A 26,207-nucleotide genomic window follows, 5' to 3' on the forward strand; every position below is an offset into this window, starting at 1 on the left:
GTGGGCACGAGGTGTTGGGAAAAAAATATAATAATTTTATTATTGGCACGCGAGTTGTTCGTGTGGTTATGATAGAAATATGGGCACGAGGTGCCGTAGAAATATGAAAGTGGGCTGAAACCCGTGGTTTATGATTATGAAATGAGGTCTCACAGAGTGACTTTTATTTGAAAGAATTATATTCAAAAGATTTTATTTGAAAGAATTATATTCGAAAGATATTTATTTGAAAGATTTATATTCGAAAGATTTTAAATGAAATATTTTTATTTGAAAAACTTATATTTGAAAGACGTATATTTGAAGAACTTAGATTAATTTGTTGTACTTGTGTTCCTTATTCGTTTGAGCAATATTTATGGTGTTCTTGTTGCCTTGTTGTTCATATCCCTGATTGATCCTCGTTGGCATCACTGCTATTTGTTTTTTATTATTTTTGTATACTGCTATAATGCACAGGTTAATAGACTAGTGAGTGTCTTGACCGTACCTCGTCACTACTCCACCGAGGTTTGTCTTGATACTTACTGGGTACCGACTGTGGTGTACTCATACTACACTTCTGCACATTTTTGTGTAGAGCTAGGTATTGGAGATATCAGATTCGGATAGAGATTAGAGTGTGATCGCAAGAATTCAAGGCAGGGCTGCTTGGTCATCGCAGTCCCTTGGAGTCTTTCCATTTTATTGTATTATCAACTCTTATTCGAACAATATTGTATATTCGATCCTTGAGATCATTGCATGTTTTCAGTTAGAGTTCGTGACTCAGTATTACCAGTCTTGGGAGGTGGTTATATTTATTTTCCGCTTTTGGTTTCAACTCTTGCATTAAATTATATGTTTCAAAAATAAAATGGCTTGAAATGTAATTGTAATCGACTTACCTAGTCTTAAAGACTAAGTGCCATCATGACGTCTGTGGTGGGATTTTGGATCGTGACCGGTGGCATCTCACTGTGGTTGTTATGCGGGGCATAAGGGTGGCATCTCACTGCTGTTGATTGTACGGAGTGATACGGGTGGCTATTGTGTTATTATCCGGACGGAGCGATAAGGGTGGCTATTGTGCAGAGTGATACATGTGGTTAATGATATTGTCAAGGCGGAGTAATATGGGTGGCCATCAGAGAGATAAAGGTGGCAATGTCAGGGATGATGTGTGATGGCCTGGGGTTATTATGTTGATGATATTTGTGTGATAGTGTGATCCTCCTTGTGTATGTCATACACCTTACGTGACTTGTGGTGTTGTTTTCAATGAACTACTCGATGCCTTTGATATTACTTATTGACTTGAGTTGTACTAGAACACTCGTATAAGTATACGCCTTAGGATGCCACTTATACTAGTTCGGGAGTATGAAACTTAACATCTATTGATCATGCCCATGTATTCTTGTATTACCTGATTTCATGTTGATATTGAGCCTGTGCCTATTCCTGGCGGATTGTGATTGGGAGCCTGTGAACATGTCGGGCGGATTGGGAATTGACACATGAGTTATCCGTGCGGTTGTGATTAGACATGTGGGCACAAGTTATCGTGAGCTTATGATTTGTGGTTTGAGATTCGTGACTTGTGATTATGAGATGAGGTATCTCGGAGTAACATTGCGAAACTTGTGCTAGAACGGCTTGATTTAATTGGTTGTTATTTGTTTTCCTCATTTGGTTTCAATGGTACTTTCACGGTGTTCGTATTACTTTACTGTTTATATCATATGTTGATTCTTGTCGCCATTTACTGATTCCTGCTTTCATTATTAGCTTTATACTTCTATACTGCACAAGTTATTTTTGACTAGTATGTGTCTTGACTTGTACCTCGTCACTACTCCACCGAAGTTAGTCTTGATACTTACTGGGTATCGATTGTGGTGTACTCATACTACACTTCTGCACATCTTTATGCAGAACTAGGTATTGGAGATATTGGACTCGGGCAGAGTTAGCTTATTGATCGCGAGAATTCAAGGTAGAGTTGATTGGTCGTCGCAATCCCTTGGAGTCCTTTTCCTTTCATTGTATTGTGAGCTTGTCATTTGAACAATATTGTATTTCGATCTTTGAGATCTTTCCATGTATTCAGCTAGAGTTCGTGACTCTATATTATCTAGTCTTGGGAGGTTGTTATGATTATTATCGCGTAGGCTTATTTTGCTTTATTTCGGTATTCACATTAAACTCTGTTTTAAATTATCATTGTTAAAACTAGCTTAATCGTTTTAAGTAATCATCTTACCTAGTCTTAGAGACTAGGTGCCATCACGACGCATGTGGTGGGATTTTGGGTCGTGACACTATGACACTTTATTTTTGATACTGCTTAGGGTTTCTTCTTCTTCTTCTTCTTGATTGCGAAATGACTTTGTTAGATTTATTGTTATTTTGACAAATTGATGATTAGAGTTTGTTCTTGATGATATTTGGAGGCTATGTTTCAAATTTGAGCTCATTTGGAGTAGATTTAGGTGTAAATCGTGTATTGCATTGTTGAAATTCGAAGAACAAGTTTTTGTTTCTAAGCAATTTGCACTTCAGACCTATTTGGCCTTAAGTGCATGAAAACATTGGTTGCACTTCAGACCTATTTGGCCTTAAGTGCATATAAAATGTAATTTTTTCACTTCAGAACAATTTGGCCTTAAGTGCATCTTAAGTGCAGTTTTTGTACTTTAGACTTAATTGGCCTTAAGTGCACTGCACTTTTTTCCGGCAAAGGGTCCAAATATACCCTTCTACTTTCGAAAATGGTCTAAAAATACTCCTAGTTATACTATTTGGTTATTTATACCCCTGCAGTCATACTTTGGGTTCATATATACCCCTCATTTAAACGGAGGGACACGTGTCGCTGTTCTGTTGGTCAATTCTAAATATCTCATAATTAATTAAAAAGACCCATTACCCATACCCGAAAAATAATTTTTTTTTTTGTAAAAACTGGAAAAAACTAAAAAACAATTTACAAAAAACTGAAAAACGAAAATAATTTTTTTCTAGTTTTTACAAAAAAAACTGCTTTAAAAAAAACTAAAACATATTTTCTAAAACAATATTTTTGTAAAAACTGGAAAAAAAATTGAAAAGCAATTTTCTAAAGTAATTAAAAACTGGAAAAAACCGAAATATTTTTAACTAAAAACTGAGAAAAAAGAAAATATTTGTTTTTTCAGTTTTTACAAAAATATTACTTTAAAATTTTGGTTTTTAGTTTTTACAAAAATATTATTTAGAATTTTTTTTAGCTTTTTTTAACAGCAGTTTTTATGTAAAAACTGGAAAAAAAAATATTTTCATTTTTTCAGTTTTTAGTTAAAAAAAAACCAGTTTTTCCAATTTTTATAAAAAAAAAGAAAATTGATTTTTTTTTTTTTTTTCAGTCTTTACAAAAACCTTGTTTTAGAAAATATTTTTCAGTTTTTTCTAAAGTAGTTTTTTTGTAAAAACTGAAAAAAAAATATTTTCGTTTTTTAAGTTTTTAGTAAAAATAATTTCATTTTTTTCCAGTTTTTACAAAAAAATAATTATTTTTCGGGTATGGTTAATGCGTCTTTTTAATTAATTAGGAGATATTTAGAATTGACCAACATGACGATAACACGTGTCCCTCCGTTTAAATGATGGGTATATTTAAACCCAAAATATAACTGCAGGGGTATAGATAACCCAATAAGTCTGAAGTTGATCATAAAATAGGTAAGCTTGAAACTTTTTGTGCAAAATAGGTATAACTTGTGACCCAAAAATTGAGTATAAATACAATTGTCCCCACGAAATAGGATTTCACACTGAAAGCGCTTTAAGTAAACAATATAACTAGTAGCGGTAATTAAGAGTAGCCGGATAAGATAGACAAATTTCTTGATCAATCATTGCACTTTGATTGATTGGTAAAAAGCCTTAGTTAACTTTTATTAATTTAACCTCGTCTATATGTTTATTATTTCTATTTGTTACATCTATATTATTACGTAAAATAACTAAGTATTTATTCAAACCTTTATTAAATTTAGACTCGTTATTTCTTCAAAATTGTATACTTATTTTCTCTTATGTAAAGTTTGTACTCGAATTGGCTTATCGTATAAAACTTTCTATATTATTACGTAAGATAGCCAAGTATTTATTTAAACCTTTATTAAATTCAGATTCGTTCTTTCTTCAAAATTATTTACTTATTTTCTCTTATGTAAAGTTTGTACTCGAATTGGCTTATCGTATAAAACTTTCTTTATTTGTATCTAAAGTTTATCTTTTCTATTGTTTATTATTTTTTGTTTCTTTAATGCCTAGCTCACTTAGAATAATAACTTGTATGTCTTAATCATATAATTCCAATTAATATAAGTATGGAAATCGCCTTACGTGGATTTTGAAAGGTATCTAACACGTTCTTTTTTATTTAATTTGAACCCTTACCTAGATCTTTAAATTTGTAGATTTTAATGGAATTAATCAATGCAATTAGCAATAAATAGGTGGTTAATACACCTTGTTAACTTATTAGGTAGCAACTCTTTTTTACCCCTGAAAATATTTGATGTAATACTTTATTTTAAACCCGCTTTAAGATTAGATGCGACAACCTCAATTAAAATAATATTTATATTGTAATCCTTATTACTAATCTGTGTATTACATTTTGTGCCGAATTTGTTTATTGTTTCTAAACCAAATGATCGACCACTTATTTTAGGGTTTATATTTTGGTCCATCACGGGCAAGACAATGTGTAGGAGTTATTTTTTTTGAAAATTAGGATATCCCAAGATTATAATTTTGGAATTATTTATCCTATTTTTTATATGTAATAAGTTATATTTGTTATAAAATAAAGATTATAAAGTAAATTAACCAAAGACAAGTATAGAGAGAGATTGATATATTACTCAACTTCAAATTGATGTACATAATGAACTGAAAACTCTTATATTTATAGAAGAAAAGAAGAAGGTGTGAGGCTTTTCAACTGCGAGACTTTTCTTGAGCTGCTTGTAAGCTATCTGCATGAGCTGCTCGCAACCTGCCTGTTTAATAAGAAACTGCTGCAAGTCATTTCATTGAATTGCTTGCAATCTGCCTGTATAAGCTGCTTGTAGATACACTTCAATATAGAGTACTAAATGGATAATATTCTTCAGTAAGATTATCTACAATATAGTAATAAATTGATATCCACATTGTAGTATTTTCATAACAATATTTAGATTTTGATAGAAAAACAATACTACCAATTTTAGCTAATAACTCCAACCAAATAGTATAAAATAACTGCCAAAATTTATATCGAATAACCCACATAATTTTGAACCAAACGGCCCTTAAGTCTTTCATCCTGCAAAGCCCAACCCACAAACTAAAACCCTTGCAAAACCCCAACTCACAGACCATAGCGAAGCTGAATCTCAGAGTAAACAGCAATGGCAGCAAAACCCCAAAAAAGAGACGACTCCAAAAAGCGAAAGCATGCTCCGGCAGCCGCCTTAGGGAAATCAACTCCCAAGAAACTGAAATCATCAACTGGTGTTCCAGCTAAGGTTCTGAAGAAACCCCATAATAAATTTTCAAAGCCGGGAGATAAAAAGCAACAACCTAAGCCTCATGTTGGGAACGACCCAGTTGATACCAAGCGACAGCGTCGTATACAGGCAAAGGTACGCTACTTTTTCTGTTGAAACATTTATATTTACGAGTCCCAGGTTCGCCTTTTTTCGTAGTTTCGTTAAAGTTTTGGCAATGGGGGGAAATGCAAATGGAGAAAAGATTGAAATTTCAGTCCCAAGATCGTTTTATTTTCTTAATATTTGCTATAATTTGAAAAGTTAATAATTTTGAGCTGCAAAATGTCCTTTTGATTAGTGTTTGGTTAATAATGGGGTTTTGTTGCAGGAGCTAGCTGAAGCAAGGAAGAAGAAGAGGAAGAAACATTACACATTGGAGCAAGTACTACATTCTTTTAAGATTTAAGTTAACTTTTAATACCGCTGACTAATTTTTTTTTTTTTTTTTGAAATTTACCAAAGCTATTTTATCTTTCTGATGGCTATGGTGAAAGAAAGATGAATCAATCTTTAGTTCGGTTTCGTTTACAGATGTTAAAACATGACATTTTTATTTTGTCAAGATAAAGATGCCATTTCTCTACATCTTTAAACAAAGCCAAGATAAAATGATATCTGTAAACGGCCTTTTTGTTTATCAATAATGGTAATGATAATAGTAATAAATGGCACCTTTATCTTAAATTTCAACTTTAACAAGCTTTTCATCTTTATATTGTCATCAGTTTATGCTTTACTGCTGCTATTACACTTCTTTTCATCTTAATATTTTTTTCTTAAAAATTTTCTGTTCAATCTTATTATCCTAGTGGAATATGTTCATTAACTTATTTATAGGAAATGTAAGGATTTCTTGAATTTACAAATAAACCAGTGGGGTTGGTGGGGAAACTGGATTTGATCTGATGGCCTCGGGGGCATACAATTTGTGTCTAAAATTTTAATTGAAATATTTTTTATCACAATGGTGCTTCAACCTTAACATGGCTTCATGAAGACTCTAATAGTTGATTGTTTGTTTGGCTCAACTGTTTGTGTTATCATATTTAATTGCTTAGTCATTCAACCACTGGTCTCTTGATAGGAGCTCGCATCACTCTGGGAGAAGATGAGAACTCGAAATATTGCAAAAGAAGAAAGATCAAGGTGTGTTGTCATATAACTTCAAACATTTGATTTGATCCTGAATCTTGCAGGAAGATCGTACTTTATTTGTTACTCAGTCTTTATAATGTCTTTTTTTCAATCTTTTTATCCATTGATGCAGATTGGTGACTGATGCCTTAAAGAAAATGAAAGGGAAGATCCCTGAAATAGCAAGCTCCCATGTTTCCTCTCGTGTTCTTCAGGTTCATCCTCCCTTTTCTTCTTGTTGATGACAATGATTTATGATGCTCCATATGGTTTTATTAACTCTTTTTTGTTAACATTAGACTTGTGTGAAACATTGTACACAAGATGAAAGAAATGCTGTGTTTGTGGAGATTCGGCCTCATTTTATCACTCTTGCCAGCAATACCTATGCAGTTCATCTGGTGACAAAGATGCTTGATACTGGTAATCTGGATTGAGTTACTAATTATTCTTCCGAGCAATTTGATCAACTCAAACAGAGAAAACGTCTTTCGTGTCTTTTTAACTGCTTCGTTTGTGCTTTGCAGCATCCAAGGAGCAACTGGCGGAGTTTATTTCCTCTCTTCATGGGCATGTTGCTACTCTTCTTAGGCATATGGTTGGTTCACTTGGTAAGATAACGTGGTTCCTATTGTTGTGAACTTTGTTTTGATTAATTTTTTACCTCTCAGCTTTTGATCTATTTTGTCTGATCCTGCATTTCTGTTTAAAAATCAATTCCTGCGGCTGTTGCAAGCCATAATTTTGGGATAAATCCCCCCCCCCCCCCCCAATAATTCCCTTAATACCACTGCTTCTGTTGCAGTTGTTGAACATGCTTATCAGTTGGGAAATGCAGCTCAGAAACAAACTCTTCTCATGGAGCTGTATTCTCCCGAGCTTCAGTTGTTCAAAGATTTGACCTCACTGAAGGAAGCAAGGTAAAAATTCAAGCTGTTAATGATGGCATGCTGCATATGTACTTTTGGCTATTTAAATAGTTTTCTGTGTCAGCTTGGGGCATGTTTTTACTTCTTCTACAGGGATATCCTTATGACACTTTTTTTTGTGATGGATCCTTATGATACTTTTTTTGTTTCTCTGCATGTCATTTTCTCTCAAGGAAGTATCCTTTTACTGTTACTCCTTCATTTGATATTGTTGAGTAAATGGGTAATCGCCTTTCCTCTGTGTATTGATAGCAAACTTTGGTGCGAAAAAACAAAGCGTGTTGCATACAATTAATATTAGATCATATTGGTTCTCTTATGAAGAGTATACTTTACATCGTATCTCATCTTTTAACTTTACGAATGCATTTGCTTTCTGATTTAGCCCCCATTCACATTTTATGACACTTCCAGAATAGTTGATGTTATATCCACGCTAAAGCTTCAAAAGACTTCAGTCATACGGCACATGACTTCTGTACTTCAGCCTATTTTGGAGAAAGGAATACTAGACCACTCAATTATACACAGGGCACTTGTGGAGTACTTAACTATTGCTGATCAGGTACCTCAGAAACCTTAATGAGGAATTAATGAGTTGGCTTATTCTGAATCATCCCTTTCTAAATTTTAGTTTGTTCCAAGTCTTCTGCTGCAGATGTAATCCAGCAGTTGTCAAGTCCAGACCTTGTTCGAATGATTCACACAAAGGATGGATCCAGGATTGGGATATTTTGCATCAAACATGGGACTGCAAAGGTTTTGGAGCACTCTTTATATATCCTAAACATGTCCTAGTGGATTTTTTGTAAGTGAACTTATTTCAAATTCCTTTTGGAACCTTCCTGTTTTAGGACCGAAAGAAAATCATTAAAGGGATGAAAGACAAGGTCGGAAAGATAGCTCGGGATAAATGTGGGACTTTGGTAAGCTTGATTTTCTTGCATTTGCCATGTGTTTTGGTCTATTTGTGTCCATTGTGATTTCTTTCAGATATTTCCAGTCTTCATCCATGCCACTGTCTCTCACTTGTATAGTACTTTTATTATTCTATTAGTTTCACGGCTTCCATTCTCAAAAACTTTCAGGTGCTCGTCTCCATCCTTTCAATTGTTGATGACACGAAACTTTTATCAAAGGTTTGTTCCTGCTGCTTTTCCTAACTTATCTAGGCTGCAGCCTGTTATGAAGATTTCCACTCTTAAAGCTGGTCACATTGAACTCTTTGCAGGTTATCATTCGTGAGCTTGAAGGAATCCTTACGGAGCTTCTTTCAGATCAGGTTTATCCTTCATCTGCTGTATAAAATCTTCTGCCCCCTGGCAATGCGTCCTGTGAATTTATTATTGTGCTTGTTGGTTCTGGCTGTCACAGAATGGTAGACGCCCATTGTTGCAATTACTGCATCCAAATAGCTCACGCCATTTCAGCCCTGATGAGCTAGTAGCTCTTGGTTCATCTGTTCCTTCGCTTGTCACCAAGGTATCTTTTCAAGCTTTTTGTGAAATTATACCATTATCTTATCAACAACAACTACACCTCGATCCCAAACACCATTACCTTATAAAAGGAGATTTTCATGAAATTCTGAAAAGTGTTGTAAGCTGTGCAGCTAAATTTAATGATCTTTTATTTTTGAAATTAAAAATTGATAGAGCCCCTCAGATGTAAATGTTGCATTGGATGAAGAAACAGAAGCTTCAGGGCTTGGTGAAGCTGATAAAGAAGATAGCTGTGACACAGGTGCTGCAGCCGATGCCACCCAAAGTTCACATTTGAACGAAGGAGGAAAGAAGGATCCTCTTACAAGGCGGCAAGAATTATTGGTCAACAGTGGGCTAGCTGAGGTCAATATTTTCTACTCTCTCATTCATATATCTCTATAGAGCTGTTCTTTATTCTCAGTTATCAAGCTTGCTGCCTTGCCCATTTCACTTTCTGTGATCCTTTCCTTCTGCCACTCTTTTCAACTCTCAAAGCTCTTTGAACGCTGTCTCCTTTTGTTTTAAATGAAATGTCTTCTGTATTGTCCTGTCATTTATGTATTCAACTTTATCCCCTTTACCAAGTCATTCCTGATCAATATTGCAGAAACTCATCGATGCATGTTGTGAGATGGCAGGGGAATTGCTAAAATCAAACTTTGGTAAAGAGGTCATTTATGAGGTATTGCCCTGTTGATTTAATAAACTTATTGCAGTTTCAATGTATCATAACCTTTAAATACCACTCTGTCCTAAACTAGTTTTCATGAATAAATGTTGGATTTCTTTCCTGAACTATACATATATCTTTTTTGGTCCTATAGAAAATAAACTTTGTTCCAAACTTCTACTGTACTGCTTGAAACATGCTGAATATGTTGTTTTGCTATCAAGAATATACTTACACTCATTTTTGTTTAATACAGGTCGCCATGGAAGGTGCAGACAGCATCCTTCACGCAACTTTAGATGGAAAGTTGAAAACCTTACATGGTGCTATAGCAACTCTGGCAGCACATCCTAAAGTGGAGGAATCAGATAAAGAACATCTCCTTGAACACTTCCATTCTAGCAGGACCATCAGAAAACTGATCTTGGACTCCCCTTCTTTTGCTTGCACTTTGTATGAGAAAGCCCTGAAAGGGAAATGCGCAATTTGGGCTCAAGGCCACAGGTTGGTTTGTTGAACTCATTTCCTCCTTTCAAGCAAATTTGCAGAGGAAAAACCTCTTTCTGACATCTTTTACAATTTGCAGTGCGAAAGTGATTAGTGCACTGTTGGAAACTTCAAGTTCTAAGGTACACAAGCTTGTGAAGAAGGAAGTTCAGCCCTTGGTAGATGATGGTATCCTCAAATTAGCCAAATGATCTGCTAAAGCAGAATGAGCCAATAATGAGGAAGACAAGTCCATGATCTTGTTTAGATTGATCAAGCATTTGGACTCCAATGTCCAAGGTTATTATAGTGATCAAGGAGCGCATAGGATGAGTTCCTGGCAAATGTCTTCACACTCAAAAGATGAAGTTTTCTGTAAGTCAATGAATAGATGATACGATAAAAGAATCTTTAATTTTTCTTTTGGTTGTACCATATACTGTTATGTTAAAGTCTTGCATTGTTTCCTAATATTCAGTAAAGCTCGTCTTTTTATCATTAAGAAACATCTTTTGGAGGTGTTTGAAGTTGTCCTGATTTGTCTATGACAACATGGAGAAATTACAAAAGGAGAAAAGTATAGGGAAACTCAGGTTGAAAACTTGAATGAAGCATTCATTGCTAGCTGTAAGTTGTATATTTTCAGCGTAGTATGATCCAAACACTAAATGACAGCTTAAAGGAGATGAAAAGTGCATCATGGTGTCTGCTAGTTGTAGAACTTATGCTTAGAGCCGGTTCTATTAAATCTATCTACATATGCTTCCCTTTCTGATCTAAGCTCAAACACTGGATAGCTACAGTCGTGACTACTAGAAACATGTTTCTCAATGCTTCTTTCCTGAAATCTATGCAGCAACTTCCTATAATTGCTAGGATGAGGATAGCCTTGTAACTCATAATTAAATGTATTGAAGATTGGTATTTCATTCTGTCTCGTGAAAGTCTGAGCTTCTGTTGAGCAAGTACATGGAGATTTCGCCTTCAGACATGTGTTTATAACTGCAACTTCTTCCATAAATCTGGCTTTAAGTTGTTTAACACGTGAAATGCTTCTGGAAACTGGCCGTGCCTCTTCATTAGTAGTAAATGTTTTGGCCACTTTTGCAACATTGCCATGTCTAGGAGGCTTTTCACTTGATTTTATGTGACACTTTGGGCATATGTGGTGGTTTCTTCTGTCTGCTTCAAAAGTCTCTCTGCTTGCTTCATCTGTCAGGCAAACATATGCCTGTACCAAAACATGAGTTCTTTTGGTGTTTAGGTAATTATCTGTTTGTCTTAGCTAATTATTCGAAAGGGAAAATAAGGAAACAGGGACACTATTCATCAGTTTTCTTTTACAAACATGGAGCACAATCTTAAAAAGGATAAAGGGTAAAAGGAAGCTTGCTGCTAGCGTCATTCCTGATCTTTACTCAAGTGAAGGACACGTCTTAGATAAAAGCTTACACTTTTAGTGAGTTTAAATTCATAAATCATACTCCTATATAACAAGTGCCTACAATTATACATGTTAAAAAAACTCGAAGTTCCTCCATCATTAAAATTTTAGTTAGGAAGGACAAACATGGAGGAATCAAAGACTTGAGGATAAGGGGCTACGATTTATCTCCCAAAGTGTTGCGTCAGGACTATTTTGGGAAGAAAGCCTTTTCTATTAAATGAGTAGTACAAATCTTTCTTAATCAACAATTTTGTAACACAAAAGCACTTTATTTTTAGCATACTTAGTAACGAAAAGCACGTAAATTTCCAAATCATGGAGTGCGTAAATGATATCCTTCCCAAGAATATAGGGGTAAAGAAAATAAAAGAAGTAGCTATTTAAAGAGAAAGGGAGTAGAGAAAAACTTTAAAACTACTCCAAGTATCCAACTGAGCATGATTTTTTGGTTCTTGCATCATCAACAATATCACAATGAGGGATTTGAATCATAGTCCATTGCCAAAAGTACCACGGACTGAGCATGAAAGTTAAAATTAATACAGAAAATGATAAACCAAAGTTCATATGCCTACCTGGGAAACCAACTTGAATGCAATCTCAGCTTTGGGATGTTTGTTCTTATCAGGATGAAGCTGCAAAGCTACAATCAAACTTAATTAAAAGTTCATAATAACCAGAATCTGAGCTATAAATCTTGCAAATTAGTTGTACCTAGTTTACGATATCGTTGCTTAATGACATCTGCTCCATCACTCTCATCGACCTGAACTCAGAAATCAGAACCATCAAAATTCTTGATAAAACCAATTACAAAGAACCTGATAACACAAGATGATGAGTCCCAAGAGATAACCCCATGACCAAGAAGTTACAATGAGAACTACAGTGACACAAGTTCAAATTCAATTAGACTCATGGCAATTATCATGTAATTGAATTTTCTATTTCCTGGTCAGCCATCCAATTGAACATCTCTTATTTCCTTGTTAACAATGTGAAAAAAACAACAACACAAGTTAAGTCCCTAGTAGGAAAAATTAGTATTAGTGGCGAAGTCATATTTTTTGAATTATAGTGTCACGAGTTTAGAATTCCAGTGATCTGATAGGACTATTGCTGCCCGTTTTATTAGCCTTCCACAAATTGTTGTAAACTCTATACCACAGAAAGAAGGACAAACACAATAGGGAACTTGCATCGCATGTCAATAAAGAGAAGAAACTAGAAAATACACGTACATCAAGAACAAGATACCAGTCGATGAATGCCGAATCTCTGTGATACAAAAGGTATTGATGGGAACAAGGAATCATCCCTTTAGAGAGTTTACAAATTTCTGAGACCAATTGCCATTTTGCATCTGCAGATTCATTTCCATTACTTCTTCCCATGACGAATGCAATTCTTGAATAATCAAATGCAATGATAATTGTGGTTATTATTACTTGAAGATCTATACCAAATATTCAAACGCAATGATGATTAATTATGATTATAGGTGGAATATGTATAGAGTATAGCGAGAGTTGATTAAGAGCGTTAATATAATTTAAGAATGGGTGGAGCGGTTAAGAAAAAGAAGCGCACAGTTTGCGGGGACTATAGATTTGTTTTTCAAAAGTTGTTCAGTTGTTGGGACGAAGTAAAAGAAGAGGGCGAGTATGATTACTGTTAGTGTTGACACGTACGTGGTTTGATCTTGGGCTAATTAACATCTTGCTTAACCAAGTCCATGTTATACCGAGCGACATGTTAATTTTGAATATTTTCCTACTTTTCTTAACGTATTATATGTCTAATACCGTTTAGTCAGTTGATATTTCCTATTTAAGGACGACTATTTTTATACCTATCAATAGAGATTTTTGTGTCTATTACTATTGTATATAGAGATATATAATATATTTTCAAAATTGTATGTAAGTTTTCATTTGTTTTACCATGTTGCTAAAATATTTTTTCTTAGCTAGGAAATTAATCAATATAATAATTTGTATTAACAAATCTAAGTTATGCAAATCATTTTACGACAACTATATACCAGGTAAAACCGAAGTCCAAATATACTTGAATTCATAAAATCAAATAAATATTTGCCTATTAACTTCAATGAAAGTAATGATACTAAATCTGTAATGAAATCATGAGTAAGTATATACAATAATTTAAACATTGAATCATCTAAGATGGATTCTTCATGCCAAGTTTGCTAAAATTATAATCTTACAGTATGATGCGAATATTCATTTTCAATTAATAATGAAGCAAAATAATTTGTTCACCTCATTTACTTTCCCGTGGACTTGTTTGCTGGAACATCGACAGAAGTAGATGTTTCATGTGATTGTCAGTTTCCGTATCCTTGTTTGGTAAAGGAATAAATGAGAAAAGTTACTAATGGCAATATTATTTAAAAAGCACATACTGGGTGAAAGGTGAATTCTAAACCGTAATATTCTGGACTTAAGGATATTTGGCAAGTGTCATCTACTTTGAGGAAGTTGACTTTTTATATATTCTCGGATCCTTTAATTATGTTATTCATAGTTTAGCAAAATTTGTTATTTCTGTAGTGCAAGGATTTTCTTGGAAGTGTGTTCGTAGGTTGGCATGTAAATTATTTGACCCAAAAACTCATTTTGAGAATAGACAATTGAATTAATATTTTTCAGGGCCACTAGCATTTTGTTTGATTTAAGATATTCACAAATAATAAACAATGATAAATAAGAAAGAATGGAATAAACTAAACAGATTGATAAGGCAGAGGAGATTCTTTTTGATTTTCAATCTCCAAACAATCCCCGATAGCAAGAATGATCGAGTTACAAAGCTATTTAAAAAGATTCTAATAACAAGATGATTTTGTGTGTAAAGAGAGTTTTCTTTCTTTTCTCATATGCCCCTTTCTCGAAGTATTAGGACGGGATTTCTAGTAGTAGAGGAAGCGTTGCCGCTTCGAGTTTTGGGCCAGCGCGCCAGGGGTTAGGTAGTTGAGAGCGATATCCTCGATAGTGGTAGCCGTCTCAGCGTAACGTCCGATGTCCAAATCTCTGGGCGTGGTTAACTGAGTCTCCGGGAATGCACGTTCACCTTTCAAATGTTTGACCTTCCGATAACCACTATCTCCGGAGCAAGAGGGTTTGCCGAACCCAATAGTGGATCCCATCATCTATCTCGATTTCTGTGTCTCTCTTGCCACAAGGGATTTTTCGGGCACACTACGTGGAGGGTAAATTTTATCAATATAGTCAGTTCCCCCACTTGTCGGGCGATTCGACAATGAATGCCTGATAAGTGATAATCTTTTGGTAGGTGGCAATCTTCCTGAGAATCCTTCTTTAACAAGAAAGGAATTTCAACAAAATTCAATCTTTAACACTGATGTGACTCACGCATAGTCCACATTTAATGTACTAGGATATGTGGCTGCCTTCCATTTGTTTCTTCATCTGTTACAGTCTTTAGGCAATGATGATTACTTATGATAAGAACCCTTCTCAATTTTGTCGATTATGAATGGCAGAGTTTCCTGCCTATATATACCAAGCTATGGGCCTCCTTTTTAGCTTTAAATTCTTCTCCAGACCTTTTCCTTCATTTTCCTTTTTGCTTCACTAGCTTTACCATTGGTCCTTCATTTCTCAATTCCTCTTTCATTATTCCCATGGATTCTTAAAATTTCGACCTTCCTTTAGCAAATGACCACCCCTCAACACCCTTAGCTGCATGCACTTCTCCACTTTTACCAGAAAACCCCCTACTTATGCACCTGCTACTTCTGCGAGTGTTTCATATGCTGCTCTTTTTGAAGTGAAGGAGAAGGCCCCAAATCTCACAATGGCAGATAGGGGAACTTTAAAGTTCCGAGCCCTCAGTCCTGGAGGTTCTCCCTAAATATTTGGATTTCGAGGGGGTCATTGAGGCATGGAATAAAGCGTCAGGGCAATTTGGGAGTTCTCATGTTGACAACATAGACTCTTTTGTTCATGATGGACATATTTCCCTAATTCTCTGTGACTGCCACTGGGGTGACTGTGTTATCGTTCATGTTCCTCGAGCGAACGAAAGAATTCCACCTCGTGTAGGAAAAAATCCACCAGCCCATAAATCCTTCTTCGTGAACGCGTTCGCGAAAGACAACACCAGCACCAGCAACAGCTTTTCATCCAAATTTTGTTCGAAACCACCCCGAAACACACCCGAGGCCCCCGGGACCCCATCCAATCACACCAACAAGTCCCAAAAAATAACATGAACCAGCTCGAGGCCTCAAATCACATCAAACAATGCTAAAACCACGAATAACCCCAATTCGAGCTTCTACATTCGACGCCGAAACCTATCAAATCAATCCGGAACGACTTCAAAGGGGTCGACGGGTCAAGGCGCGACCTAGAAGGTTCTTCTTCGGTGTCCTCCAAAAGGTTGGCAAGCTCTTCATCCTCCGAAAGTCCTCTCTTGGGAGAGGCTGCATTAAGATTAAGTTTATCTTCCTCCACGGCCCGTCTTGTCTTTTCTATTTCTTCCTCCAAGTCGGGGATTCCTACATGGACGCCCTCCAATGTGGATAACTTGGACTGCAGAAAGATGACATTATGTGCCAGCTCCAATTGCAACCTCATCGTATCAAGCGCTCGAGCCATGGCATCCCTCTCTTCCTGTAACCTATTCACCTATGCATGTTGGGCCTCGGTTGAGTCCTTCCATGACCTGAGGGCCTGCTCAAGGTATAATACACGGAGCCTAGCTCGAGCTAGGTTGTAAGTCAGTGTTGCATTAGCATCAACCAACTTGTTTGCTTGTGCTTCTTTCTCAACCAGAGATGACTCCAAGTGCTCGACACTGCCACAATATGTGGTGCCCATCTTATCGATCTACTTCTTCAGCTTTTTCAGGTCATCCTTGGCCAAACAGGCTAACAGCTAATAGATGCCTTTGCGCAGTGGGCTTCCCAATCTTTAGCATTATTCCTCAATACTTTTATGGTTCTCTCACAAAAGGAGAACATATCCTAGATATGGATCAAGATATAATTCGCCTGCACAAGAGAAATTTGGCCTTTGTCTGTGAGTGCCTTTGCGCAGTGGGCTTCCCAATCTTTAGCATTATTCCTCAATACTTTTATGGTTCTCTCACAAAAGGAGAACATATCCTAGATATGGATCAAGATATAATTCGCCTGCACAAGAGAAATTTGGCCTTACATACAAGTCGAACAAAGAAAAAAAAAGACAAAAGGTTGAAAACATTACTCGAAGGGTGCAGTGAAGCACATTGTTTGCCAGCGTGGTTCCGGATTGAGCAGATATCACTTTCCTTTCCAAGGTACCTATCAACCCTTCTAGACACACCATCCCTTCACCAGAATGGTTCAGGATATTGACCCCTTCCAGCACATTGATCAAAAATCAGATAGGTACCAGCGTTCGTCGAAGAACCAGTGAGAGGAGGGCACTGAGCTGAAGGATCCAGTAGGTGTGAACGAATAGGTCTTCCAGTGGGACATCCTAAGCAATTCCTTTCCCCCGATCCAAGTGAGGATTCATACTGGCTCCAAGCCACGGGACTCTGAACCAAGGAACTCCGAACCCTCATCCTCGACTACTATGGTGGTGGTGTCTTGTGGATGCTTGGTTTGAAGGGCGACTCAGGGGATGCCTTGGACACCATTAGTCCCTATCAAAAATTTTGATCCTTGGGAGGCCTACCAAAGTAGAAGCTGACGAGTCTTCTCTTCTTTTCAATGCCGAGTTGCTTGACTCTTTCCATGGCAGAGTCAATGGAAGTGGGGAGCTTGATCAATACTTGTGGAGTTGCCTTCCTCAGAGGAATACCTAGAGAAGAAATAAGCAAAACAATACCAGGGCACGAAATCCTACGAGCCAAACAATAGAAAAGCAGTTGGTTCAAATGCTTACCATGTTCCTTTGCTCACCATCCCAAAAACTATCGATATAAACCTCCAAGATCTCTCAGTTATAGAGGAGGTTGCTAAGATGACCCACTCTTCAATATTCAGAATGCTCTTCGAAACTAATGGCTACAAATAAGGGAACAAGAAAATGAAAATAATGGATTTAGAAAGAAAATGAAAGAAAGATATGAGCCAATAAAGAGGAAGTGTCCTCACATTTGTCGTTCTCCGAGATAAGCTCGTACTCAGGCCGAATCAACTCACAAGTAGGGACTACAACAAACTGGCCGAACCAACCCTTATTGTGATTGTCCTCAAAGTCCACGAGAGTTCGTGTACCCCGACTATCCATCGAAATAATTCTCCCCCTAAACGGCTTTGGAGTAAAGAGGTACAGAAGGTACGGGAGAGAGAACTCGACGTCAGCCACACTTGCTAGGAAATGGAAGCAGGCCACCAGCCTCCAAACATTCGGCCCAACTTGGGACAAGCGCACGCGCGAAGTGGTGGCAGAAATCTAAGATCACAGGATCTATCAGGGGTTCAAACCTGAAGGTAACGCATAAGTATTCACAAAGGAAAAAGGTTCGTTATCTTCATTCCCTCCTTCATCTACTTTTCCTCATGTGTTTTCTATTTGAGGCTATACCTCGTTTGCAATGAACCTTGTTAAGTATGAATGAAAACTACTTTATCTTCCTTCCTTTTTTTTGTAACAAATTATGGATTCGAACTAGACTTGCGACACCCCTCCGGACCTCGAAGAGACTAATTGCAGTCCCGGAGAGAGCATATTTGTGAAGACATATGTGGTGCTTGAATGGTATCGACTATGTCTAGTCGTCGGGACATGGTACAAAATGTACTTGGATATTTCCCCTTTGAGTTAAATTAATGCTCCTTGGGAAGGGTAAAGTGAAAAAGATGCGCCGTTCATGTCAGGCGTCCTTTCAAGCACTTGACACTTGATGTTGCTTTCATTAATACAACTGACACATGGTCACACCCAATTGCAATCAGTGTTTGGGGATGTGAAATTTGGATAGATATAAAAGATGAGGAAGACTCAAAGCTTGTCTTCTTTTCCTTCTCAAGTTTTTAAATCTCTCTAAGTTCCAATCATCTTCCTCGCCATTTTAAGAAAGACCCCATTCTTCAAAAGTTAAGCTCCATCTCATCTAATGGGACCCAGGACCAATACCTCTCAGAGTGGTCACCCTCTTCCTCTCCTTCAAATGTGCAGGAGGATGTTCCAGTGACCACCAATATAGAAAGGACGGTGGTGTGCACTGCCTCACCACCGGCGAAAATGAGGAGGACCACCAAGAAGGTGGATTTGGCATCTCAGCCTAAAAGAACATTCTCCGGTGTCATGCCTAGGGAGTAAAGAAAGACAACAACTTTAACGTTAAAGAGAAGTTAGTGGGGATCAAAATGCCCCCATTTTGATCCTGACCCTCATCACCAATGACATCCTGTGCCGACTTCAGAAGGATTTTAGATCGGAGATCCAGACAGACCTCGTTCTCGAACTTCCCCGAGAGGGTTAACGACTCACCAGTCATCATCCCGGACACTCAATTATCCCCATGTATCCTTTTACTATTGGGTTCCCTTCCCCAATTGATGACATGGTCGCTGAATTCTGTGTTCAGTAAAAACTGTGCTTGGCATAGGTTGGCCCTTAGCTCTGGAGGCTAGTTATGTGTCTATGTTATCTGGCAGAAAAGGTTGGCGTAGATTTTACCTTCCAACATCTTTTTCACCTATATTCCCCCAAGATCTATCGAGGGAGGGGGTAATCAACATTTTGCAGCGAAGCTCGAAGGCTCTAAATATTCGACTACAGAGATGACTTCGACTGTCACTGGTTCGAAAGATACTCGGTAGTTCCCATCAAGTTTCTTTATGCAAACGATAAGTTCCAGTTCCCGAAAAAGTGGAACAATGATCGTGGGTATTAGAGTTACCCTACCTTAGTAACATGCTTCAGATTATTTTTTACCTTTGATTTTTTGTAGCTATCGCTTTGCCTTTCGAAAGAGTATCCGACATTGAATAATCGATATCCAAGATCCTGCGAGTTTCGACCAACTGATCGAGCACTTGGAAGTTTATTGCTAGTGAGCTCGGTGATATTCGAGCGTCGTACCATGGTAGCCTTCCTATTCCTCTATGTGTGTCACGCCCCAGCCACGGAGAGCGCAACTGGAGCTCAACCGAGATACCATGTTTAAGCAAGCCTACTAGATGCCTTCTACCCAACTTTGCCCATTACCAATATAAGAATCAACACAAGTGATAGACATGAGAAGAGTCAAGTGTTCCACATTCTTTTTCCATTACTAAAGGATATTCATTTATGAATTCCAAAATATTACAAGTTTATAGATATGCTGAAAAACATGTTTTCCCAAATACCAACACTTACTAGTTTAATTCCCAACATCAATTACCACCCAAAACCTGTCTACGGAGCCTCTAAGTGCAACAGAAGCTAAGAATGGAAGTGCCGGAGACAAGGCCCCAGCTATACCTCAAAGCTCAAAATACAACGTCAAATGACACAAGGTCCGGAATAGAGTAGGTCTCACCAAAACCTGATGAATAGAGAGTGACTGCTAAAGAGGACTAAAGCTGCCTGCTGCTGAACCACCTGCATCCGTTGAAGGTGCAGTGCCCCCGACAAAAGGGATGTTAGTACATGTGGAATAGTACTAGTATGGAAACCAAAACACCTATTCAAGGACTTGGAAATACAACATGGATATGATGAATCATGGTAACAAATAAAGGGCTTAGATAGCCGTTAAAGTCAAAAGAAAATTTATCAAGGGCTTCCAACAACATTTATAAATTTTAAGTCGGGGATCCTCTGTTACCACCTTTACGCAAAGCGACCCTGCTGCCTCACCCGAATGTATGCGGGTGGAGGTGCAACCACAATACCATAAGCTTTACACAAAGTGGCCCTGCTGTCTCACCCAATGTATGCGGGTGGAGGTGTAATCACAATATCACAACTCTGCACAAAGCGGCCTTGCCGTCTCACCCCAATGTATGTGGGTGGAGGTGTAATCACAATACCACAACTCTACACAAAGAATCCCTGCCGCCTCACCCCAATGTATGTGAGTGTAAGTGTAATCACAATACCACAACTCTACACAAAGCGACTCCGCCGCCTCACCCCAATGTATGCGGGTGGAGGTGTAATCACAATACCACAACTCTAGATTCCAAAAATGCTAATAGTTTGTACAAAGGGTTCTCTTCCAATAACCGTTTTGCACCTTTGGCCTTAGCAAGAGTAGGTTCATAAAGTTTCATCATATGAGAAATAAGTGTTTGATTACATTGATTTCATACAAGGTTTTCTTCCCAAAAAGGGGTATAACATAATTAAGTCACAATAGAAAATCTTTAACACATCATTCATTCTTGAAATACTTTTTCCCAAAAGGGCAATACACAATTTCAACTAATGAATATATAAGAGCTCAAAACACTTTGGAAATACTTACAAAGTATAGCATTAGTTAAAACAACCACATTTGGGCATGACTTGAGTACATAAGATTTTAGGCACATCTATTTTCGAAGTCAATTTGGAACAGTTGAATCAAGACTCATTTCATAACCTTTCTCACATCATTTCATTTCCTTGGCACCATTCGCCACAAGTATAATTTTCATTCTTGGCACGTTGGCCACACTTTATATCTCCAACCCACTTCTTTCACTTTCAAGCATCCTTATAGATTATCCACAATAAGGCATTTCAAATCAAGACTTTAGGTACACATATAAGCAATTAGAGTTCTAGACGTATGGAGTATTCTTTCCAAGTTAAGCATAATGGACTTTTATTTGAAACACGACTCAATCCATAATAATTTAATACATATATCATTCTTGAACACATTCTCGAAGGATAACATAATGTGATAGGAACATTCGGAATACATTTTGAATACATAATTCTCGACACTTGCTTACTCGGGATAATCAAATTTATTGGGAACAACTCGGAACATGGGAATAAGGAATTTGATCCAACCATACTTGAAACTTAGGGGAACATCATGGAATTCAATTCTATGAGAGTAGTTTAGCCAACATACCTTGTTTGAGCTTTCCTTAAGTTACTACAACGTCCCAACACTTCTAGCAATAACAATCTATAGGAAGATAGTGAAAATCGGATAATAATTAGAAGGATTCTCATGGTGTAACTCTCTTAGGAATTTTGTCAAACACCTAGTATGCAAAATAGACTACAAAGTTCTACAATGGTAATCCCTTCCTCCCTCAACCAATTTCAACAAGAACTACCCAAAATGATTTATTAACCCCAAATACTACAACCTATTGTCACATGCATGGCCTATTTACAACCTCACAATACACTAGAACTCATAACCTCTTGCATGAAAGCTTAGGAGTAGGACTTACCCGGATAGATAATAATCTAGTGATTGACTTCCTTGATTCTTGAAGGTTGGTGCAAGATTGGATGATTAGAATGCTAGGTTTCCCCCTTCTCTCTCTAAAATGCTCTTACCTCTCTCTAAAATCATCAGACAATCGTTCCAAAATAATCCCCAAAGGCTGTTTATTAAAATGGGGCCGAGTTATAAAATAGGGAAAATGGACCCTCCGAACGCCGGTCTGTGGTCGCAGAATGGACCGCATAATAGATATGCGGCCCAAACAATGGGTCATGAATATGATGCCAAGAACTGGGCTGGTCTGGACCAGTTTGCGATAGGTCTGCGGTCCGTAGACCACTTATGCGGCCGCAGAATGGACTGCAGAATCATCCAACAAAATTCTTCATGCCAAATCTGCGATGGAAAATACGGACCGCGAAATGGATATGCGATTGCAGAATAGACCACAAAACTATATTCAAAATTCAACCATTTTTTTGCCAACTCTGTCACGGGTATGCGACCCATGGAGTGGTTCTGCGATCGTGAAACTGACCGCAGAATCAGCTTCTTCTGTCAAAAATTTCCATCAACTCCTTAGTGCATTCTTCAACCCAAAATGTTCGTACCGCGACGAGCAAGATTGCAGCGAAGATTAACTACTACATATATACACATAACTCTACCTTGGCACCACAAAACTTGAATCCCTTGGCAAAAATTTAATGAGCCTTATAATGGGCGTTTTCTTCTTTACGCTATCCCCTTTTCCCATTACTGACTCAAATAGACTTCTTGTAGGGATGAGGCTTGAGAAGAGAGTCTTTTTTTAACTACAAGCTCTAGTCGGCCTTCCTTCCATAGCTGATGCCTTTAGGTTGATCTGGGAACTACTTCTCAAAGTTTCACGAGAGGATGTTGCCGGAGCTTCCATAGTACTTCCCCGTCCCGTTGTCATCCGACGGAGGTAGGTTCCCGAGAGGAGAGCAACTCATCGTAGGGATGAGGGGGAGGCCCCTTAGGGCAGTCCCCAAGTCACTCAAGAGGAAGATTCTGAAAGGCCAACCCAGTCCGAGCCCTTCACGGTCGACTCTAATGAGGAATTCCCCTGTCATGTGGTTTTGAGGCCAAAGCAGATGACTAAAATAATCTCTGAGGAGGGATTGATAGCGGGGAAACACAGCCAATTCAAGGTGGTGAGGGCTATAGCACCTTCCCAAAGTTTCTAAAACCGATCAACCCATGGCCACCCGCCTATGAATGAGAGGGACCTTTCGAGGGACACTTTTGAGGTGCTCATTCAAACTCTTGATGTTTCTGCATGCCCAAGAACCGACAACTGGAGGGTCATTAGTTTTTCTTTGCCCAACGATGAAAATGTCTTCACGAATTCCCAACTTGTTGCTGTGAAACTCCCCAAGCTATTGAACCAACAAGAATGGGCTAAATTGGATTCTTTGAGTGCTGAGGTGGTGGTAACTCAGATAACTTATGACATAGAAAAGGTAAGATATACTATGGCAACCTCTTTGTGCTTATACTATCGGAGAAATCTTATGGACTTTCCCCCTCCCTTTTTGTATTTAAAAACAGCTCATTGCCCTGTCCTCGGGGGCCTTGAAAAGGGTTAGAGGTGACATGGCCTTGTCCAAGAAGGTGGTGAGATACGATAAAGTGCTAAGGACCGAGAATGAGAACCTCCAAAAAGAGATCGAGGAGATGAAGGCTAAGAACGAGGCCCTCAAAATACAGACGGAAGCCACATATAGGATCCATGATTAGAGGATGCAAGAATATTTGGCTAGTGAAACTTCCCTTTGGATCAAACGGAACATGGATTCCAAGAGGATTTCAGCTCTGGAATGAGAGTTGGCCACAAAGACTAGTGTTGAGGTGTGGCCGAGGGAAAGTTTCTCTCGATTGGAGACTAAGCTCCAGGGCCTAAGGTCCAAGTGAGAAGCGGTTGAGGCGACGACGTTAGTCAATAATACCGATCGAGAATCTGCTCAAGAGGCCTTTGTGAATTTACAGAAGTGGATGGTGTTAGACGGGGCCTGGGCAGTTCTATAGACTCGCCTCCACGCCCTCCACGAGGCATATATTGGTGAGTTGGATATACCTCTCAGAATTTCCAACCTTGAAGACGAGACAAGGGAGTTACCGGTATTATTTGGCCTTCCCTCTCCCGATAGGCATGGGCTTAACACCAACTTGGACGAGGAAGGCTGTGATGATAAAGACGGAGAGGGATAATAGGTTAACCATGAATCCTTGACCTCTCCGGAAACTACTAATATTGATCCCAATGCCCCATCCACTTATGCTTCCCAAGCCCCCGATTGTAGTCCGGCCCCCTAGTTCTTCTTAAGCAATAACTTGTATTCCTGATTCCAGGCCTTTTTTGATATATATATATATATATATATATATTCTTGTGAATTTGGTTGTGCCTTTTACACTTATGTCATAATTTATGCGTTTATTCTTCGTAGACTTAGAAACTTCTTTGAGTTGTTGCTCTGGAAGCAATCATTGCCAGTCATTACTCAACAATTTAAGTTATATTTATAAAAGTGGTTATTTGGTGCGAGTGGAGGTGACGTCTCACCTTCACTTTGGCGTAAAAGAAAGGGAGAGCTTGTTTGAAAGCATATTCATAAGACATGAGTGAAATATAAGTATTTAAAAAAAATGGAACTCTGTTCATTTGAATGGGACAATGAGTCTAAACACATTTGCTGTATCAGTTACCTTCTAGTTGTACGGCCTATGCTGATTTGAATTTACATTTCGCATTTCTTTTGAGGCGACTTTTTCTAAAAATCTTGCAGGCTTTTTCTTTGATGTCTTCAGTTGTGACATCTTTGTGAAGTCTTCCGAACTTTGGAGATATGAATCTTCTGTTCACCTTGAGATATTCCAAATGTATGTTTCCTGACCTTTTAAAATTCTCTTGTTCTGTCTTTTCACCTCCTGGATGTTCACATATGGACTCCATACGAGGTGTCAGTCCACTCAAAGTTCGAGTTTGAGGAATGAAGACTCGAATGCTAGAATGCCATCCGATGTCGACGATTTCTCTTAGGGGTCCTGTTCATGCAAAAGGAAACCGAGGGGCTGGGGGAGTATTCTTATATGAAGACGGTACCCTTTCATGATCAGACTGTTTGACCTTGGCGTAGAATAACAGAGGTTCATTGGTTATTCTAAAAAAGGCTTGTGTGGTCATTAACTAGACTGGGCTGATTTATTTCTTATCATATAAAAATATTAGTACAAAATAACAAATTCATAAGACAAGTTGAAGTATAGAGAAAGAAAATCGCCGCAATTTAGAATTAGAATCGTTTGAGATGTGTCACATTCCAATTTGCCTTTACTGACTTGTCGTCCATGTTTTCAAGCTTGTATGATCCCTCGTGAGTTATTTTGGTAATTCTATAGGGTCCTTCCCAGTTCGTCCTTAGCTTTCCCATGTTTGGTTCTTGGGAAACTGCAAATATGTTTCGGAGTACATAGTCGCCTACCATGAAACAATGTAGGTTGACTTTCTTGCTATGATATTTCTCGATTTGTTATTTTTGTGTATCCATTCTAATCAAAGCCATCTCCTTTCATCCTTCCACCAAGTCCATACTGCAAGCAATTGCCTCTTTATTCGAGTCTTCGATCGCGTGTGTAGACCATAGGCTGGGTTCCTCGATTTCAACTAGAATCAACAGTTTAGACCCATACACTAGGGAAAAAGGTATCTCTCCGGTGCTTGATTTTATCGTTGTGCGGTAAGCCCATAATAATCCGGGCAGTTCTTTTGGCCATTTTCCTTTTGCTGCTTCTAATCAGTTTTTCAAGTAACTAAGTAGGACTTTGTTTGAAGATTCAACTTGTCCATTAGCTCCTGGATGGTTGGCATGGGGGTGATTCTTTTGATCTGCTATTCCTGGAAAAGTTTTATAACTTTGTCCCCTACGAACTGTGTTGCGTTGTCACATGTAATTTCCTTAGATACCCCAAATCTGCATATGATGTTTCTCCACACGAAGTTGATCACTTCCTTTTCTAGGATCTATGAGTATGCACCTGCTTCCACCCATTCTGAGATGTAATCAGTCAACACAAGTAAGAATTGTACCTGAC

At 37.9% G+C, this 26,207-nt stretch overlaps 2 protein-coding genes across 2 annotated transcripts; one reads left to right on the top strand and one right to left on the bottom strand.

Annotated features, from left to right (window-relative positions):
• Positions 1-5,356: 5,356 nt before the first annotated feature.
• On the top strand, positions 5,357-10,791 carry LOC104113380 (pumilio homolog 24). The gene is made up of 17 exons (XM_009623522.4): positions 5,357-5,660; positions 5,896-5,949; positions 6,652-6,713; positions 6,835-6,916; positions 7,001-7,124; positions 7,229-7,312; positions 7,507-7,621; positions 8,045-8,195; positions 8,276-8,389; positions 8,485-8,556; positions 8,719-8,769; positions 8,862-8,912; positions 9,005-9,112; positions 9,286-9,477; positions 9,722-9,796; positions 10,041-10,288; positions 10,371-10,791. Exons 1-17 carry the CDS (start codon positions 5,427-5,429, stop codon positions 10,480-10,482), a joined length of 1,929 nt encoding a protein of 642 aa, XP_009621817.1. The 5' UTR covers positions 5,357-5,426; the 3' UTR covers positions 10,483-10,791.
• On the bottom strand, positions 10,788-13,319 carry LOC104113379 (J protein JJJ2). The gene is made up of 4 exons (XM_009623521.4): positions 12,959-13,319; positions 12,432-12,483; positions 12,293-12,360; positions 10,788-11,501 (listed from the first exon to the last, which is right to left on the bottom strand). The coding sequence occupies exons 1-4, from the start codon at positions 13,109-13,111 to the stop codon at positions 10,980-10,982; spliced, it is 795 nt and encodes a 264-aa protein (XP_009621816.1). The 5' UTR covers positions 13,112-13,319; the 3' UTR covers positions 10,788-10,979.
• Between the last annotated feature and the right edge of the window lie 12,888 nt (positions 13,320-26,207).

Source organism: Nicotiana tomentosiformis, chromosome 9 (genome assembly GCF_000390325.3).
Source record: "Nicotiana tomentosiformis chromosome 9, ASM39032v3, whole genome shotgun sequence".
In the NCBI taxonomy this organism is placed as follows: domain Eukaryota; kingdom Viridiplantae; phylum Streptophyta; class Magnoliopsida; order Solanales; family Solanaceae; genus Nicotiana; species Nicotiana tomentosiformis.